Genomic DNA, 20566 nt, shown 5'->3' with positions numbered 1-20566 from the left:
GACGCTGCCGGACCTTGCTGGGAACAAAACTCCCGTGTGCATGCGCGGGAGTGACGTCATCGCGGCTCTGGACACTCACAGCGCCGGAGCTGCCAACCCGGAAGGCATGTGGAGGGCAAAATGTCAGCTCCCTCTGCGTGGACCGGGATTAGATACCGACGCCTCGTTCCAAGGTAAGTATTTCATAATGTGCTAGTATTGTGGTGCATACTAGCTCATTATGCCTTTGCCTTACATTTTTTTTTTCTACAACCGCTTTACCCTTAGGAGCCCTTTCACACTGCCAGCGGGCCACGTTTAGCGGTAAAGCGCCTCTAGTTTTAGCGGCACTTTACCGTCATTTTAGCGGCACTGTTGGGCCACTAGCGGGGCGCTTTTAATCCCCCACTAGCTGCCGAAGAAAGGATTAAATGCGCCCGAAAAGCGCCACTGCCGAAGCGTATTGCAGGCGCTTCGGCAGCGGTGCCCATTCATTTCAATGGCAGGGGCGGTGGAGGAGGGGTGTATACAGCGCTCCTAACCCCCCCCCCTACAAAGATGCTGCTTGCAGGACTTTTTCTAACATCCCGCCAGCACAGCGCCCCCCTGTGGAAGCCCTCGGACTCTCACACTGAGACTGCAGGGGAACGCCTCCAGTGTGAATGGGGTGTAAGTGGCGGGTCACACTTGTGCGCTCTGTGATATCGCCTGTGAGTCACACCGCACTGCAAATCGCATGCAATGTCCGTGCAATGCGATTCAGTCATATAGATAGTATACAGATAGTATACAGATAGTATGGCTGATATCGCATTCGGACCAAACTCGCACAGGACCTTTTTTTTTGGGTCCGCCCCAGAATCGGATCACATGGGTGTTCATGTCTGAATGGTCATTTCGTGCTGCGATATGCGATCTGAAATGGGGGTGTCATTAGCGATGTGTGGACACTCCCAGCAGTTCACATAGTGCAGTGTGATTGGCCGTGCGAGCCGCGTGCGATGGGGGAACTTGCAGCGGATTCTCAGGGTTCCCACATCACACAAGTGTGAGCCAGAACTCAGGGCCACTTCACACCACATGCGGTCCAGTGCGTTTTTTTTTTTTTTTTTTTCTACATCAAAGATGCATAGAAAGTCGGTCACATGGTTTCCATTGGCATCGTTCACACCAGTGCGGTCCAGTTCCAAAAAATAAATAGAAAATGCTGCAATTTTTCCTGCACTGGACTGTACTGGAACGCTGTAAAACGCATAAAAAATGCACATAAACGCACCAAAAACGCAGTGGAACACGCATGTCCTCATGGGGGGGGATGCATTGGACTGCATCATAAATGCACCAAAAACGCATCAAAAATTCACTGGAGTGCATCGAAAACGCGCATGCAAAAGCATCTGGAAGGCATCCGGACTGCTTTTCTATGGTGTGACCTGCTCTATAAGGACATCTGCGTTCCAGTGACGTCCGGCGCCCCGCATGTAGATTAGGGTTTCTATGGATTTTTCTTCTTAGAAGCACGAGATTGGAGCCGGAGACTCTAACTGGTTTCAAAAAAGGGTGGGCTCGGGGCGCAGAGCATTGCCCCCTGATCCCACCCACTTGTGTGACAATAGAGAATTAATATTCACTAATGTCTTCCTGTTTCTCCTCCCGGCCAATCAGGAAGCGGGTCCTGAGACCCCATTAGCCAGGAGTCCTAAGACCCCATTGGCCGGGAGTCCTAAGACCCCATTGTCCAGGAAGCGAAGTTATGGCCGGGACACGGAGGAGACAAAGGGGGGAAGCCACTGCTGCAGCTGTGACCTGCGCGGGGTAAGTGCACGGCTGACGGGGGGCGAGCAAGCAAGCTGGCAACTGGGGGGGGGGTAGGGCTGGGGGTGGGTATGTTGTGCGGTGGTGGTATACATTTATGACTGACAGGTTCTCTTTCCCAGTTGGAGGAGTTGGATGAAGCTGCAGCTGCCGCATTTACTTTCTTCACGAGGAATCCTCACCATGAACAGATCCAGGATGATCTCAAACGTTACAGAGGAATGAAAGGAGTTCAACAGCAAAGCCTTCGAGACTTGGAGGAGCCTCCTTACAGGGTAAGATGTCAAACAGTACCCTAAAGTTTGGGGATTTCAATCTATTCTATATTATGTAGAATGCTGCAGTGGTAGCACCTAAAATGCCAAGAGGGCCAGGAGCATCTAAAGCTCCAAGGTGGGTGAAAACCAATGCAACTTCAAGGTAGGAGTCTCTAGGTTGAGTATTTTAAATCCCAAGGTTGGTGGAAACAGGTTGAGTTCCCAGGTCTGTACACAACCTACAGCTATTATGAGAGAGTTTTCTTCTTCCTTTGGATCTTTAAGGTGCTCTTTGTTACTGAGAGTGCTGCAGGAGTGGGGGTCCCCAGGTGAGCAGAAGTCCCTGGAATGCCAAGGTGGGTGGGATCCTCCAGAAACCCAAGGTGGAACAAAGCCCCTGAAACTTAAAGATTGATGAGAGCCCTAGTATTCCAAGGTGAGTGAAAACCCCAAGGTGGGAAGAAGCCCCTGGAACCTCCATGGTAGGTGAGAGCCTTCAGAACTCCGAGGTGGGTGGGGGATCCCCTGGAACACCAAGGTGGATGGGAGCCTCCAGAACCCCAAGGTGGTAGAAGCCCCTGGAACTCCAAGGTGGGTGTGTGCTCCCAGAATTCCAAGGTGGGTCAGAGCCTTTGGAAATCCAAGTTGGCAGAAAACCTCCAGAACCCCAAAGGGGGAAGAAGTCCCTAGAATTACAATGTGGGTGTGAGCCTCTGAGAATCCTGGGTGGAAGCCCATGGAACTCTAAGGTGCGTGGGAGCCTCCAGAACTCCAGGTGTAATGAAGCACCTGGAACTTCAGGGTGGTGAGATCCCCAAGAGCTCCTAGGTGAGCAGGAGCCCCAGAACTCCAAGGTGGGTGAGAGCTCCCATAACTCCAAAGTGAGCAGAAGTCCCCAAAAATTCTGTTCCCGTTAAAGTGCTACAGTTTTGCACATTGCTTTCTGTCAACCATTTGAGAAAACGAATGATGAGTCAGTGTGTTGCTTCATCTTCATTATCCCAATGACTGGCTGGGTTGGTGACCAAGCTGTATTGCTTAAAAGAGAAGTATGGGGTTTTGTGTTTTTGCAGATTCATACTTACCTAGGTGAATGCAGCATCTGTCTCCGCCGACTCTAACACTGAGATCCGAGCGATCAAGCACTGCAGATTGCTCGTTTCTCACAGCTCCATGAGCAGAGAGCTGTTGACTGTCACATGTAAGTGTCCTTCACCTAGAATTCTCCATTGTCATGGTCCTTTTTTTGCTCCTTCTTCTCAGACGCTCTTCTCCGAGGCCAAGTCTTTGCTGTCTGAGGGTAAACTGGCCTCCGCGGTATTGAAACTGGAGGAGTCGTTATCCGCCTGTCTGTCTGCGCTTCGTGCGTGTCGTACCCTCTGTGAGGGAACCCGGGAGAAGGAGAACCAAACTCACCAAGAGATATCCGAGGTGATTGCAGGTATCTAACCACAGACTCATCTCCTGAGGTCAGCACCTCTCAGCCTGGCCATTCTATTTTGAGGGAAACATGGAACAGCACTAAAAGTTTAACCTGCTTGGAAAAGCTCCGTGCAGCACCATGGATTCCCCTTCCTGAGGCATGGTTACCTTTCCAGGGCTGCAACTTGGCACCATGTCCACAATGGTGGCTCATCTACTCAGGTTTAGCAGTCTTCTGTTGTCTGCGGATGTAAAGAGACATTCCAGTTTCCATAGAGTAGAACGACATGCAAAATAAAAAATGACCCCTAACCAGAAGCGTTTTTTTTCCTTTCTTCAGTAGAATTGCCGTATCCTTGTCAGTGTGGACAGTGCAACCTTAAAACAATTTTAGGAAACTGGTGTGTAGTATAAAGGGGCCCAAGGGCCACATTGCATCTACAAGTCAAGTGAGGAGCTACATCTAAATCTAAGGAGATGAGGTGCGAGGGCGGAATGTGTTCTGAGCTGGGGTGTGAGGTGGGTGAGGGGAATGTGCTGTGAGTTGGGGGGGACAAGGTGGGGGAAGGAATGTGCTGTGAATTGGGGGGGGGGGGGCAAGGTGGGGGAAGGAATGTGCTGTGAGTTGGGGGGGACAAGGTGGGGGAAGGAATGTGCTGTGAGTTGGGGGGGACAAGGTGGGTGAGGGGAATGTGCTGTGAGTTGAGGGGGGCAAGGTGGGGGAAGGAATGTGCTGTGAGTTGAGGGGGGCAAGGTGGGGGAAGGAATGTGCTGTGAGTTGGGGGGGACAAGGTGGGGGAAGGAATGTGCTGTGAATTGGGGGGGACAAGGTGGGGGAAGGAATGTGCTGTGAATTGGGGGGGGGGGCAAGGTGGGGGAAGGAATGTGCTGTGAGTTGGGGGGGGCAAGGTGGGGGAAGGAATGTGCTGTGAGTTGGGGGGACAAGGTGGGTGGGTGGGATGTGCTGTGAGTTGGGGGGGGGGCAAGGTGGGTGGGTGGGTGGGATGTGCTAGGTCAGTGGTTCTCAGCCTCGGTCCTCGAGTGCCCCCAAGAGGCCATGTTTTGGGAATCTCTCTTGGATAATTTAGCTGTCCAGAATAACAAGCCATTGACTTGGATTTAAAGCATTTGTGCAAGATGAAGGAAAACCTGCAAACTTGGCCTGTTGGGGTTCTTGAGGACCGAGGTTGAGAACTTTTGCTCTAGAACCTTATCTCTATTATTGATCTGACAGGTTTATCGCTCCGCTGGAGAGACAATAGACACTCCTGGGATCTGATAGGAGAGAAACACTCAGCTATGCCCGCCCCTCACCTCTACTGTCCAATCACAGAATCTTTTGTATTTTATGAATGTGGCTTCTGTGATTGAGTGGTGGGGGGTGGGGTGAGGGGCGGGCATAGCAGCTGCAGCGACTCTCCTGTTGAAGATGTAGCATCACTCACCTGGATCTACAACGATCGCCGTCTTCTGGGAATACTATAAAGCTGTCAGATAATAGAGCTAAGTCCAGGAGATGCCCTGCACCTCACTGGACTCGTAGGGGGTTATTTACTAAAACTGGAGAGTGCAGAATCTGGTGCAGATCTGTGGTGGAACTACCAAAGGTCACACTTACAACCAGGCCCTGGCCTTCCGCCACTGTCGGGCGGGGGGGGGTCGGGGGCCCACAGGACTCTGAATTTCTCTCATGCAGCCCAGAGCCTGCACTGACAGTTCCCCCTCCCCCCTCCTCCCTCACACTCATGGGAGAGCAGAGAGACGATCTTCTCCTTCTCCTCCTGCCCCTCTTCTCCTCCTCCTCCTGTGTGTGCCCCCTGTGGAAGTGTGAAGCTAAGCAGCTGAATTTGATCATTCACACTTCCCGCGGTGCACACAGGAGGTGAGGGGGGGAGGAGAGGGGCAGATCGGCTCTCTGCTCTCCCATCAGTGCGAGGGAGGGGGGAGGGGGAACTGTCAGTGCAGGCTCTGGGCTGTATGAGAGAGACGCTCTCAGCTCAGAGTCCTTCTGTGGAGAATCTGATGAGCACTGATCGGTGGCATTCGATAGGTGGAACTGATAGGTGGCACTGATGGGCAGTACTGATAGGTGGCATTTGATAGGTGGAACTGATAGGTGACATTGATGAGCACTGATGGGCACTGATCGGTGGCATTGTTGAGAAATGATGGGCGGCGCTGATGGGCAATACTGATGGGCAGCACTGATGGGCATTGATAAGCGCTGATGCACACCCCATGGGGCATGTGGGGGGCAGGGCTCAGGGGGGATGTCCATGGATGCCCTCCCAGAACTGGAAGCCCGGGATTCAGATAGGAGGGAAGTCAGGGGGACCCTTCACGGTTTCTTACACTGGGATCCGGAAGGTTCTAGTTACGCCTCTAACAGTAACCAATCAGCTTTCAGGTTTTATTGCCAAAGCTTAACTGAACAAGCTGAAGGTAGAAGCTGATTGGCTCCCATGCACAGCTGCACCAGATCCTGTGTGCTTCAGTTTTAGTAAATCTCCCCCAGTGTGTGACTTCATATAATTAGAAAAGAGTTGAATTCCTGGAATTCAGCTTTCCATAGTTCTCCAAGTGTCCCATGGTTTGTCATAATCCCTGCAACTGACACTTTTCTGCAACTGACACTTTTGTTGGACAGTTTGGCCAATTATAGGCAGTAGAATCAAATCTACAGACAGGAACCAGAAAGATAAAAGCGTGTTGATGTTACAGACAGACTATATATCTATAGAGTGTATATATCTCCTCCCTATGTGGTTGGCTGACGCCCCCGTCTCTCTCTCCTGCAGATTATTACACTCGGGTATTACAATGTAAGCAGCGCTGTATTGTAGACGTCTCCTTGGTGCCGGGACGCAAACGTCCGAAACAAGATTCCATCGTGTCTCATCTGCGATTGCTGCAGGACACCTACTCCCAGCGTAAGTGACTTCTACCCACGCATGCTTATACCCACCCGTATATTATACCCACCCGTATATCATACCCACCCGTATATTATACCCACCCGTATATTATACCCACCCGTATATTATACCCACCCGTGTATTATACCCACCCGTGTATTATACCCACCCGTGTATCATACCCACCCGTATATCATACCCACCCGTATATCATACCCACCCGTATATTATACCCACCCGTATATCATACCCACCCGTATATCATACCCACCCGTATATCATACCCACCCGTATATTATACCCACCCGTATATCATACCCACCCGTATATCATACCCACCCGTATATCATACCCACCCGTATATCATACCCACCCGTATATTATACCCACCCGTATATCATACCCACCTGTATATCATACCCACCCGTATATCATACCCACCCGTATATCATACCCACCCGTGTATTATACCCACCCGTATATCATACCCACCTGTATATCATACCCACCCGTATATCATACCCACCTGTATATCATACCCACCCGTATATTATACCCACCCGTATATCATACCCACCCGTATATCATACCCACCTGTATATTTTACCCACCCGTATATCATACCCACCTGTATATCATACCCACCCGTATATCATACCCACCTGTATATCATACCCACCCGTATATTATACCCACCCGTATATCATACCCACCCGTATATCATACCCACCTGTATATTTTACCCACCCGTATATCATACCCACCCGTATATTATACCCACCCGTATATCATACCCACCCGTATATCATACCCACCCGTGTATTATACCCACCCGTATATCATACCCACCTGTATATCATACCCACCCGTATATCATACCCACCCGTATATCATACCCACCCGTGTATTATACCCACCCGTATATCATACCCACCCATATATTATACCCACCCATATATTATACCCACCCATATAACTCTGACATTAAAGGGAACCAGTCACTATCTACTTCAGAAATAATTTTACCAGATTATTTACCCCCCAATGGGCACCAGGAGGTCTTAGAAGTGAGTTTTGCGTTGTACGGGGTACGTGGAGGACAATTATATTGGTTCTTATTGAATGACCTGAACACTTTACAGACCCCCTTAATTCACAATATACAACGATCAGCCATAAGTTTATGACCACCCACCTAACAGAGTAGGTCCCCCTTTTGCCTCCATAACAGCCCCGCCCCTCCCAGGCATGGACCCCATGTTGGGGTATCCGGCACCAAGCCATCACTAGGAGATCCTCTAAGCCCTGTAGGTTGGGGGGTGGGGCCTCCATGGATCGGATTTGTTTTTTCCAGCACATCCCACAGATGCTCCATTGGACTGAGATCTGGAGAATTAGGGGGCCAAGTCAACACCTCAAACTCGTTGCGTTCCTCAAATCATTCTTGAACCATTTTTGCAGTGTGGCGGGTGCATTATCCTGCCGAAAAAGGCCACTGCCATCTGGGAATACCGTTTCCATGAAGGGGTGGACTTGGTCAGCAACAATGTTTAGGTAGGTGGTACGTGTCACATCCACATGAATGGGAGGAGCCAAGACTTCCCAGCAGAACATTGCTCAAAGCATCACACTGCCCCCGCTGCCTTCTTCCCACACCACATTCTGGTGGACATCTCTTCCCCAGATAAGTGACCCACCCGGCCATCTACATGACACCGCCCCATACCAGTGGAGTCACTAGGGGGGGCCAGAGGGGGCCATACACAACAACCTGAGATGAACATTTTTCTGCTTTCAGTACATCAACTTCAGGGGCAACATGTTCACTTGCTGCCCAATATACCCCACCCACTTTCAGATCCCATTGTACTGAGATAATCAATGTTCTTCCCTCTACCTGTCAGTGGTCAGAATGTTGTGGCTGATTGGTGTATATATGAGTGTATATACTGTATATCAGGGGGAGGCAACCTGGGGGGCCCTCTAGATGTTGCAGAACTACAAGTCCCATCATGCCTCTGGGAGTAATTGTAACTGCCAGCCTTGCAATGCCTGATGGGAAATGTAGTTCCACAACATCTGGAGGGCTCCGGGTTGCCTCCCCCGCTGTATATAATATATGACTTCTTGGTGGTGTTTTTAGAAATGTTGTATATTCGATTGTTCAATCTGATGTACTGTCCCTTTAATTCCGCTGGTTGTAGTGAGGGAATGGGAGTCGGCTGCAGAGATCGCCCGATCGTTATTGCTCTTCCACCCCCGAGACGAATCTCTTATAAAGAATCTGCAGAGCTATGAAAACAAACGTGGAGGGAAGTCTGGCGGAAAACCACGAGAGGTAAATTCCGGAAAACGATCTTCTCCACTCGATGAGACAACATCCTTCATATCCTTCTTTTACCCTTCCATGGGCTGATAATAATCCATTCATCTTATTAGATGGAATAAGAACTGCGAACTATCCAATCACATTACAGCTGTCATTTTTCTAATGGGGTCATTAAAATGGAAGGAAGGATCTGATTGGTTGTCCAGGGCAGCAAAGATCATATAGGAACGTCTTATATTAATATTGATTATTGTATCATCAGAGTCATTTACAGAGTATCTCCACTTCCATGGGGAAAATAATAATCTATTATAAACAATCGCTACACAAGTCCGATTGTGATTGGATGTTATTCAAACTTTCCTTTCCTTATCAATCTGCAGCCGCTGTCATTTCCTGTAAAATACAATATGGCCACCTGGAGGCGCTCTGTACACAGATGTACACAGATGGTATACAGAGCCCCGCCCTCCTCCCCCCCCCACCCCAAGAAATGTCATTTCCTGCTTGTGTGATTGGCTCACTGATATTCCCTGAAATCTGCACTAAGATACAAGTCAGATTTTTGGGCATCCCCTGCAACTCAAATGTCATTTTTGGGGATGTCACATCTAAAGGGATGCAGACCCTGTCACTTTCCTCATTAGAGCCCTGCAGGTGCAGCAGCTGATTGATAATTATAAAGTCCCTCCCATTCATAATCACTCCGCACATGGACACAGAGAAACACACAGGGACTTCTTCACAATAACAAAAGCGAGGAATCTGCTACAAAATTTGTTACATTCCCTGCAATGTATATAGATCACCCGGGGGGGAGGGGTTTATTCCTTGCAATGTATATAGATCACCCGGGGGGGGGGTTATTCCCTGCAATGTATATAGATCACCCGGGGGGGGTTATTCCCTGCAATGTATATAGATCACCCGGGGGGGGAGGGGTTTATTCCCTGCAATGTATATAGATCACCCGGGGGGGAGGGGTTTATTCCCTGCAATGTATATAGATCACCCGGGGGGGGGGGGGTTTATTCCCTGCAATGTATATAGATCACCCGGGGGGGAGGGGTTTATTCCTTGCAATGTATATAGATCACCCGGGGGGGGGGGGTTTATTCCCTGCAATGTATATAGATCACCCGGGGGGGGTTATTCCCTGCAATGTATATAGATCACCCGGGGGGAGGGGTTTATTCCCTGCAATGTATATAGATCACCCGGGGGGAGGGGTTTATTCCCTGCAATGTATATAGATCACCCGGGGGGGGGGGTTATTCCCTGCAATGTATATAGATCACCCGGAGGGGGGGGGTTTATTCCCTGCAATGTATATAGATCACCCGGGGGGGGTTATTCCCTGCAATGTATATAGATCACCCGGGGGGGGGGGGTTTATTCCCTGCAATGTATATAGATCACCCGGGGGGAGGGGTTTATTCCCTGCAATGTATATAGATCACCCGGGGGGGGAGGGGTTTATTCCCTGCAATGTATATAGATCACCCGGGGGGGTTTATTCCCTGCAATGTATATAGATCACCCGGGGGGAGGGGTTTATTCCCTGCAATGTATATAGATCACCCGGGGGGGGAGGGGTTTATTCCCTGCAATGTATATAGATCACCCGGGGGGGGTTATTCCCTGCAATGTATATAGATCACCCGGGGGGGGGTTATTCCCTGCAATGTATATAGATCACCCGGGGGGGGGGGGGTCCTTAACAAAAGTGGAGTCACTCTTTAAGCATCTATATAATACCCAATTTACAAAATGCAAGGCTCTATCCATGACAGACCCCGAGGCCGACTTCTGGAACAGCTGAAGTAAGCAGTGAATGTGCTGAGTTGTATGGGATAACTACACAGATTTGTAATATAAAGGACATATAATAATGTAAAGGACGGGGACGACACGCGTACATCTGGCCCGGGGAGTCTTTTCTGCGGTCATCATTCGCTAATAGCCGCTTTATCTCTTCCAATGGATATAAAAGAGATAATTAGCAGGCTGCTGTCAGGCCGTATTCAAGCTGTTAGGAAATGTCTGAAGGTTCTATTTAATGTATCTTCATGCTGAGTGTGAGATAATCCATTCATCGTGTTCCTCAGAATGTTACGGCATCTAATGAGCGGCTGAATCTGCCATCTGGAAGTCTCTAACGCTAAAGTATATCTAACACTAAAATGTTTTTTTACCTTGGGTGAGATTGGGGAAGAGTTAGAACCCCTTTCAGGTTTTATGGCTCGGAACAACAAATGTGCAAGAAGAAAGCGCCAGATGAATTTTGTAAAATCCAGAAGATTAATCTGTTTAGTCTTCTCCGGTTCCTCCTCCTCCCCTCATCAGCATGCTATTAGAACTTCTAAATAAAACCATAATAATCCATCATGGGCCACATACACTTCTTGGGTAAATGTTTGAGAACATCTGAGCATCACACCTAAGTGAGCTTCTTGGTTATTCCATCCCAAAACCATGGGCATTAATGTGGAGTAACGGCCTCCGCTCTTCTGGGAAGGTTTTCCATGAGGTTCAGGAGCACATTTTGTGTGAATAAATCATCTGTGAGGTCAGGTAGTGATGTTGGATGAGTAGACCTTTCTCACAACTAGTGTTCCAATTCATCTCAAAGGTGTTCAGTAGGGATGAGGTCAGGGCTCTGTGTAGGGCATTCAAGTTCTTCTATGACCTCAAACCTACTGAACACCTTTGGGATGAGAAGACCCCATTCCAAAGGTGTTCCGTAGGATTAAGGGCAGGTAGTGATGTTGGATGAGAAGACATTGTACCAAAGGTCTTCCAAAAGTAGGGTTAAGCTCAGGGCTCTGTACAGGACACAAGTTCCTCCACACCAAACTGGTGGTCACATCATGTCTTTGTACAGTTGGAGTGGGTCAGATCCCTGTAGAGGCCACTTGAGTTCTTCCACACCAAACTGGTCAAACCACATATTTATGTAGCTGGCTTTGTGTGTTTTTTCATGTTGGATGAGAAGACCTGGCTCACAATACAATTCATCCCAAAAGGGTTTTTGGTAGGCTCAGGGCTCTGTGGAGGCCACTTGAGTTCCTCCACACCAAATTGGTCACACCATGTCTTTATAGACTTGGACCCCCTGTGTGACTTTAAGCATTCTCCCATCTTCTGGGAAGGATTTCCACATAATGTTTGAGGGTGTCTGTGGAAATTTGTGCCCAGGTTAGGAACTAACATTGGATGAGAAGATCTGGCTCACATGTTGGCCCTCACATTGGGCATGAATAAAAAAGTCCTGGCTTGCAGTCAATGTTCCAGTTCATGCCAAAGGCGATCAGTAGGGATGAGGTCAGAGCTCTGTACTGGACACACGAGTTCCTCCACACCAAAATAGTCCCACCATGTCTTTACAGAGCTGGCTTTGTACACGGGGTGGGGGATGGGACGGGACACAGTAATGTCTTTATGGAGCTGGAGACACCTGAACTCCATCATCTGGAAAGGTGTTGGGCTCAAAGTGTAGGAGATTCTTTCCGACTCTTCCGTAGTGTATTTGTATAATTCCGGCTTGTGTTATATCTTACAGATCATCACGTCATACATGCGGCAGATTCTGGCAGAGAAGAAGCTCTTGTATTACGCCATGGAAAACCTGGACATCACATTCCAGGATCAGGTAATCCTTATTTCTGGGTCTTTGGACTTTACCTGACAATCGGGCGGTCATGTGACGCTGCACCCAGATGACATTTATATCATTTTTATCACACAAATAGATCTTTCTTTTGGTGGTATTTAATCACTGCTGGGGGGTTTTATTGTTTATTATATAAATTAATAAAAAGAAAATTATGGAAAAAAAATAAAAAATGTTCCTTTCTGCTATAAAACATCCAGTAAAAAATCGAATTTCTTCATAAATGTATTCTGCTACATGTCTTTGGTTATAAAATAAATCTCTAAGTTTATATTGATTGGTTTGTGTGAAAGTTATATATATATATATATATATATACAGCGTCTACAAACTATGAGATATATACTGGAATTTAATATATATTTTTTACACTAGTAATCGCGTCAATCAGAGACTTATAATGGGATTGTGATAGTGCGGCAAACAATCTGACACTAACTGACACTGGGGGGGAGGGGGGACTGACTATCTGCCACTGACATCACCAGTGGCACTAATACAGAGAACAGTGATAATACTATGCACTGTCACTGTACTAATGACACTGGCTGGGAATGGGGTTACCATCTAGGGGTGATCAAGGAGTTAATTGTGTGCCTAACAATATGTAATGTGTTATTTTTACAGAGCGATGTGCTTTGCAGGGAGAAAAAAAAACAGCCACATGGCTGCTGTCTGGAGAGAGCTCTGTGTTGTTTACCTACACAGAGCTCTCGCCTGTCATTCGCTCAGCAGGTCCTGGTCATAAATCATTGGCTGATTGGCTTGCGCTGTAGCAAAATGACCGCACAACCATGGATCGGCGGGCGCACACGCACGTGCCCCCCACCCCGGGATTACCAAATACATGTACATGATTCGGTGCAGCGGGGCCGCCCTGCCGCAGTATAAGTGCGATGGGCGGTCCTGAAGCGGTTAGAAAAATGTCGGCATGGATTGAGTATTTTTGTCCGGTTAAGTGACCAGCCTGGTCAGGACTGATGTCTTCCATGAGGTTGGAGGACAATAAGTGGAATCATCCAATTTCCCAACTCCACCCCTCAAGTACTAAGGGGGTTTCTTCTCTTCTGTGGCAGTTGGTGCTCCATTTTTTGGGGGGCGGCAAACAACCCCACGCCCGCTCCCCTGCCCACCTGCACTTGCCCCATCTAGGTTTCGGGTGACTTCCCCAGCTTCCCTGGCTTCTCCTCCCAGACAATCCAGTTGTAGGACCCGCTTCCTGTCCTGATTGGCCGGGACAAAAAGCAGGAAGACGATAGTGAACGTTGATTGGTTAATGTCTCAAGTGGGTGGGCTCAAGGCGCTGTGCCCTGAGCCCACCCTTTTTTAAGCCAATTAGAGCCTCAGGCTATAATCATGTGCTTCAACCACCCCCCCCCCCCACCCCCCACACCCCCGTAGAAATCCATGTGTCCGGCGCCCCGCATGGAGAATAGGGGGGCGGCGCCCCTTATGGACCGGCCGCCGCTGCTTCTGTCATATTCTCTATAAAGTAACATTTCTTAAATCGCTAAAATATTGAACAGGAACAAAGAATCCCGCCTTTATCATCTGATGGGAGGGCGGGGCTGGGGACACACACAGAGATCTGTCTGTTTTATTTATTACAGGTATTTATATAGCACTGAAAATGGAGGCAGTGTTTTATATTCCCATCAGTCCCTGACCTCAAGGAGCTTACAATCTAATGTCCTTACATCACATACAATATACTGTACATACATAAACTAGGGCCAATAGAGACAGGAATCATTAACCTCCCAGCATGTCCCCAAAACATAGAAGATGCCAATGAAGTAGGGGCGTAGATAAGGAGGGGGATAAGGGGGTCTAAATCCATGGGGCCGCAGCTACCGCAGACTTCACAGCACAATCGCTGTAGCTGGCGATCCTGACACTTATCAGAGCCAGGTAGTGACAGTTCAGAGGGAGGGAGGCTCTCCTTATCTCCTCCTTTCCTCTGGTCACATGACACAGCCAACGGAGGACTTCCCCCTCACTTGGAAATGCCCGGTCTGGTGAATGGCGGGGAGAGCTGTACTGGCGGGGAACTCTACTGATATATGTGTGTGTGGGGGGGGGATAGGGGTCTTTGTACTGGGGGAAGGGTAGATCTGTACTGGGGGGAGCTGTACTGAGGAGGAACAGGGGGGAAACTGCTGGGAGAAGAGGATCTCTACTGGGGGGGGGGGGGATCTCTACTGGGGGAAGGAATCCACAGAGGGGGTTGTACTGTACTTGGAGGAGGGGATCTCTACAAGTGGGAGGAGGGGAGATCTTAGGTTAAACCCGCCCAGCTCTGAACTGAGAGATTTTCCCGGCTGTCATCTGACTGAGTCTAAAAATTAGTTATGGGCACAGCAAGCCATTACAGTGATACACACTCTGTATAATGTACATCCTCCCTTCTATCCCTGTATGGGGGTGACGGCTCTGTAATTATTATAAATATAATCATCCAAGTCCCTTTTTCCTATTGGATATCCAGCTGTCACATGACCCGGCTCTCTCCCAGCCTGTATGCAGGGAAACATAAGTAGGAGGAGCTTCTAGTCCTCTGCTGCCGGTCACATGTTCAGCTTTTGGAAAAATAAATCTCAATAAACTGCTTTAAATTGTCATACAAATATATATTTAAAATCAAATCTTTATTATTTTGTGGAAATAACATGATGTGGGCGGATTTCTGCCAGTCACAGGCTCTGTCACGCCCCCTCCAGCCTGTGTGTTAGAATCAGAGGGAGGTGAAGCCTCCAGTAATCTACACGTAATGTCCCACCCCCATTGTGTTTAATTGGTTAGTGGGCATGGAGGAGGGCGGGAGTGGCCTGTCACTGTGTATGCGCCTACATGTGTGACTCTATATTCACATGGGCTGCTCAGATGTGATAGGGAGGAAATGCTCAGCATAGAAACTTACTGAGAACTGAGCATGTGCAGAGCTGCCAACACCGCTCTGCAAAAGATTCCAAAGGCACTAGGGACATGGACAGGAGGGGGAGATAGAGAGCAGCGGGATCAACCGGGATTATTGCAGAATACAGAAGCGGAATGTCATAGTGATGAGTGAGGATGACCAGCATGGAATACACCATTTATTGGGAGATATATGATGGGGTTTAATTCGGAAAGAAAATGATATTCCGGCTCCCCTGTGTCTCCTCTGTCAATCTTCTCCACTTTCTGCATAAACTGCAGGCACGGTATAAAATGATTATTATTATTATTATACAGGATTCATGTAGCGCCAACAGTTTGCGCAACGCTTTACAACACGGGATAATAATAATAATTTATATATAGATATCTATACATATTTTATTTTATTTTTTCTTATTTGTTTAGTGACACCAGTAAAATGCGGTGGACAAAACAGCACAGCTGTTGTTACATATCCATCATGAGGTCAGCGGAAGAGACGAGGTGGATGACCGCAAAACGAATATGTAGAGGCTCCAAGAACTTTATTGGGGTGATCCAGCTTTAAAAAAAGTGTCACAACCTCCCAGAAACAAAAGCAGTGTTGACGCATTTCACGTAACAAAGCACACAAAGTGTCTACTGTGAAACGCGTCAACACTGCTTCTGTTTTTTTTTTTTTTAAAGATGGATCGTTCCAGTAAAGTTCTTGGATTTTCTACATATTTAATGTGCGGTCGTCCACCTCTTCTCTTCCAAGTATATTCGTCTGTGAGCCGGACCTGCACCTTGTTGTGGAATCCATAGGGGGCGCTATTGACGTGGATGACCCTGGAGTGCTGATTGTTTCTATTGTTGGACTGTTTGGCTAATAACAATGTCCTGCTGTACCTGTATCCTGGTAGGTCAGCACATGGATCCATCCATCCACCCATCCATCCATCCATCCTTCCATCCATCCATCCATCCATCCATCCATCCTTCCATCCATCCATCCTTCCATCCATCCTTCCATCCATCCATCCTTCCATCCATCCATCCTTCCATCCATCCATCCTTCCATCCATCCTTCCATCCATCCATCCTTCCATCCATCCATCCTTCCATCCATCCATCCATCCATCCATCCATCCTTCCATCCATCCTTCCATCCATCCATCCTCTACAGTCTATTTTGCTTCTCACCATTGGCCAGTCATTGCACCTTCGTTATGATCAGTGAAGGGGGGGATGGGGGGGTTCATCCTTCTTATCTTAAGCTTTATGTAGAATATTAACATAACCTTTACTATAAAAATGTCATCTACTGGAGATCTAATGTTTCTTTTTGGGGTTTTATTCTGTTTCGTTGTATTTTTCCCCCTATGCTGTGTCTGAGTTTTATATCTTTCATTGTTGATTTGTGTTGCAGGATGTCTGGACTCCGGAAGATATCGTCCCAGAGAGTCTCCGGGAGAGAGTCAGGTCAGAATTCTTCTCATTCTGGGCAGTATTACCAAATACATGCAGTGCACGGGAGCCACGTCCAGGGGGCGCCACAGCACAGGTTAGGGGTGCAGATAATTGCAGGGTAGATTTTGAGGGTGCCGTGTGCAGCAGAGTCTGAGCCGTCGATCGTCCTCCTGGTCCCTACAAGTGGGCGCTCACGTGACCGGTCTGCTGCTTCATATGGGGGACTTTATCCATCTGACCCCCCCGGCCTATCCTGACACTTCTCACATAAGTGTAAAAATCTGGGGGGGGGTTTGCTAGAAAATTGCTTTGAATCCCCAAACACTATATACAGTCATGCTCAAAAGTTTGCACACCCTGGCAGAAATTGTGAAAGTTTGTCATTAATATTGAAAATCAGACGATCGTGCCAAAAAACTGTCTCTTATTTAAGGATAGCGATCACATGAAGCCATTTATTATCACATCATTTTTTTAGATCCTTTTTAAATCATAATGATAACAGAAATCATTCAAATGGCCCTGATCAAAAGTTTACATACCCTGGAATGTTTGACCTTGGTACAGACACAGAAGGTGGCACACACAGGGTAAAATGGCAATTAAAAGGTTAATTTGCCACATTTGTGGCTTTTTTAATCACAATTAGTGTCTGTGTATAAATAGTCAATGAGTTTTTTAGCTCTCACATGGATCCACTAAGCAGGCTAGACACTGAGCCATGAGGAGGTAGAAAAGAACCGTCAAAAGACCTGCGTAACAAGGTAATGAAACTTCACAAAGATGGAAAAGGATATAAAAAGATACCAAAAGCCTTGAATATTCCAGTCAGTTTTGTTCAATCTGCTTATTAAGAAGTGGAAAATTCAGGGCTCTTTTCATAGCAAGACAAGGTCAGGTAGATCAAGAAAGATTTCATCCACAACTGCCACAGGAACCCCCCCACAGGTGACCTCAGGAGAAATACCGGCTGCCCTGGAAAAAAGACGGTGTGGTTGTTTTTAAGGAGCACAATACGATGATACTTGAAGAAAAAAGAGCTGCATGGTTGAGCTGCCGGAAAGAAGTCTTTACTGTACAAGTTCCACAAAAAACCCCAATGAGGGATGTCGAGGTGTTGGGCAGATTGTAGCCGGGCTTTTTTGTGGAACTTGTCTGTTCCGAATGTCTGAAAGATGCAAAATTCGACCGAATTTCTATTAATTACGAAACAAAATTGGACATGTCTGAATAACAGCATCCCTTGTGATTGCATGGAAAGTGACAGGGACTCTTTACTGAGAGATCTGGGGTCTATTAGAATAGAATAGAATAGAATGTAGCCATATTCTGAAATTCGAATTTAGAATAGAATGAAATAGGAAGAATAAAGCCATCTTTCAAAATTCAAATATCAAATAAAATAGAAGCAGCTATTCCTTGAATGAATTTGGATCGATTTGATATTTTTGATTGGAATTCGATTTGAATACTTCTAATCCATTGGAAAAAGTTGAATCTGCTGAAAACGAGTTAATAAAACGAATTTCATTATGAAGGCAATGAAGCGAAATTAGTAACAACGTTTCTCATGAACACATGACCTTCCCTCCCCCCCCGGTATAAGATATCAGCAGAGATAGATTGTTAGAAATCAATCGATATTAACGTTCAGTTCTGGTCCTCTGAAGGGATGTGCTGGAGCTGGAGAGAGTCCAACAAAACTAATAAGGGGCCTGGAGGACCTCCATTATGAGGAACGGTTGGAAACATTAAATTTCTTCTCGCTGGAGAAAAGACGCTTGAGAGGGGACATGATAGCGATCTACAAGATTCTCAATGGGGATCCCAGCAGAAAAAACGATTCCGTCCTAGGGACCACACAGGGGACCACACAGGGGGCCACACATTGAGACTGGAGGAGAAGCGGCTTAACAGTAAACTGTGTAGGGGGTTCTTCACTGTCAGGGCAATACGGATGTGGAACGCTCTCCCACAATTGGTGGTGGATGCAGAGAGTATGGATATCTTTAAAAGACTCTTAAAGGACACAACATACAGGAATATGGGAATCAGTTAGACCCTGACACACGTACACCCACACAGGCTGAAATGGATGGACTATTGTCTTTTTTCAGCCTTACCGCCTATGTAACTATGTAAGATCATCTTTGTGGGGATGATGCTTCACATGAATGTGCCCGGGGTTCTCCTTTAATAGGAAATGTTGTATTTTAGGACACTTTGTGATATCAGTGACACCTTTGTGGATAGATTACTCTGAAGTTCCATCCCTAAGATAATGTAAAATGTAGATATCTGATTGGATAGAGCACAGTTTGGCGCGATCGGCCATCTTATCATACATGTAATACATTGAAGTGTCACTTTTATTACAATCCATGTGCTGCAATTGATCGGTACAGTCAGTAATAATGACGTTGGGGGTTTGTTGTAACAATAACACGTTTTCTTCTATTATCCAGGGCCGATCGAACAGCAGCAGAGGAGGCGGGGGGTGAGTATATCTCCAGGGACCAATAGGGAGCCATCAGGACGTGTCATGTGATCTGTTATTACAGTAACCTTGTCATAGTAAGACTCTGGTGTCTCATTATGGGGGGTTCCAGTATTCGTGTTCTGGGGGGGTCTCCATTACAATGTCATATATTGCAGCTTCCTAGTTGTGGGGGGTTTACTTTTTTCACAAGAATGTTTTCAGCGAGTACAGAAGATACCGGCCAGAAATACAACATCTTTGTCACTTCCTATGAGCAGACCTGGAAACATTGTTACCTTTCACCACCTCAGCTCCAGAAGGTCTCCCCCACCATGACCAGGTCATGGAACAAATTGTACCCAAATTACATTTCTTCACACAGATATAGATTTCTTTTGGTGGAATTTGATCACCGCTGGGGGTTTTATACAATTTAAATGAGAAAAGACTGAAAATCTTGAATAAAAAATATTTTTTTTTACTTTTTGCTATAAAACATACCCCATAAAAACATAAAATAGATTTTCTTCATAAATTTTGGCCAAAATGTATTCTGCTCCATGTTTTTGATAAAAAAAAAAAAAATCCCAATAAGTGAATATTGATTGGTGTGTGAAAGTTTATATCGTCTACAAACTATAAGATCTAAACTGTAATTTTTATTTATTTATTATGATTTCTATTGAAATTTTGCATCATTAGTAACACAAACACAATTTTTCACACAGTCTTCAATTACGTGTCTCTCTATTCCTGAATAGATCTACCATAATATCTACATTATCATAGAAAGGCTCACTTATATATATTCATAGCCTCCCATAAGGGGAAGAATTCTTGAGACATCTTCTCATCCATAGACCCAACCCCCAGTGCGGCGGTCAATCTGACACTAACTGACACTGGGAGGGAACAGACCAACTGCCACTGACATCACCAGTGACACTATTACAGTGATGAGTGATAATACTATGCACTGTCACTGTACTAATGACACTGACTGGGAAGGGGGTAACATCTATGGGGAGATCAAAGGATTAAATGTGTGCCTAACAATGTGTAATGTGTGCTGCTTTTTACAAAAAAATCTGTTATTTATTATCTGTTTCTTCTCCCTGATTTGTTGGGTGTCAGAAACCATGAATCAGACAGAGACAGAAGTACAGTTAAATCACTTGTTTAATAATAATAAAAAAGTAAACAGAGTAAACGTAGTCAAAGTTCAATAACCGGAACAGATAGTCAGACAAGCCAAAACGTCAGGAAGCCAGAGATCAGTGTAGTAAAACAGCAAGCAGGATCTGGAGCCAGAAGGGATGTCAGCCA

At 46.8% G+C, this 20566-nt stretch overlaps 1 protein-coding gene across 1 annotated transcript in view; it reads left to right on the top strand.

Moving 5' to 3' along the window:
• The window catches only part of P3H3 (prolyl 3-hydroxylase 3), a 68323-nt gene that overhangs the window by 3041 nt on the left and 44716 nt on the right, over nt 1–20566 (top strand). The window contains exons 2-8 of the mRNA XM_073595374.1: nt 1917–2069; nt 3315–3492; nt 6272–6403; nt 8593–8726; nt 12280–12369; nt 16721–16773; nt 19227–19258. Of these exons, the coding sequence (XP_073451475.1) occupies nt 1917–2069; nt 3315–3492; nt 6272–6403; nt 8593–8726; nt 12280–12369; nt 16721–16773; nt 19227–19258 (772 nt within the window). The remainder of the gene's footprint in view (nt 1–1916; nt 2070–3314; nt 3493–6271; nt 6404–8592; nt 8727–12279; nt 12370–16720; nt 16774–19226; nt 19259–20566) is intronic.

This window comes from Aquarana catesbeiana, linkage group LG08, assembly GCF_042186555.1.
Source record: "Aquarana catesbeiana isolate 2022-GZ linkage group LG08, ASM4218655v1, whole genome shotgun sequence".
Classification (NCBI taxonomy): Eukaryota; Metazoa; Chordata; class Amphibia; order Anura; family Ranidae; genus Aquarana; species Aquarana catesbeiana.
This window is presented reverse-complemented; position numbering and strand designations above follow the sequence as displayed.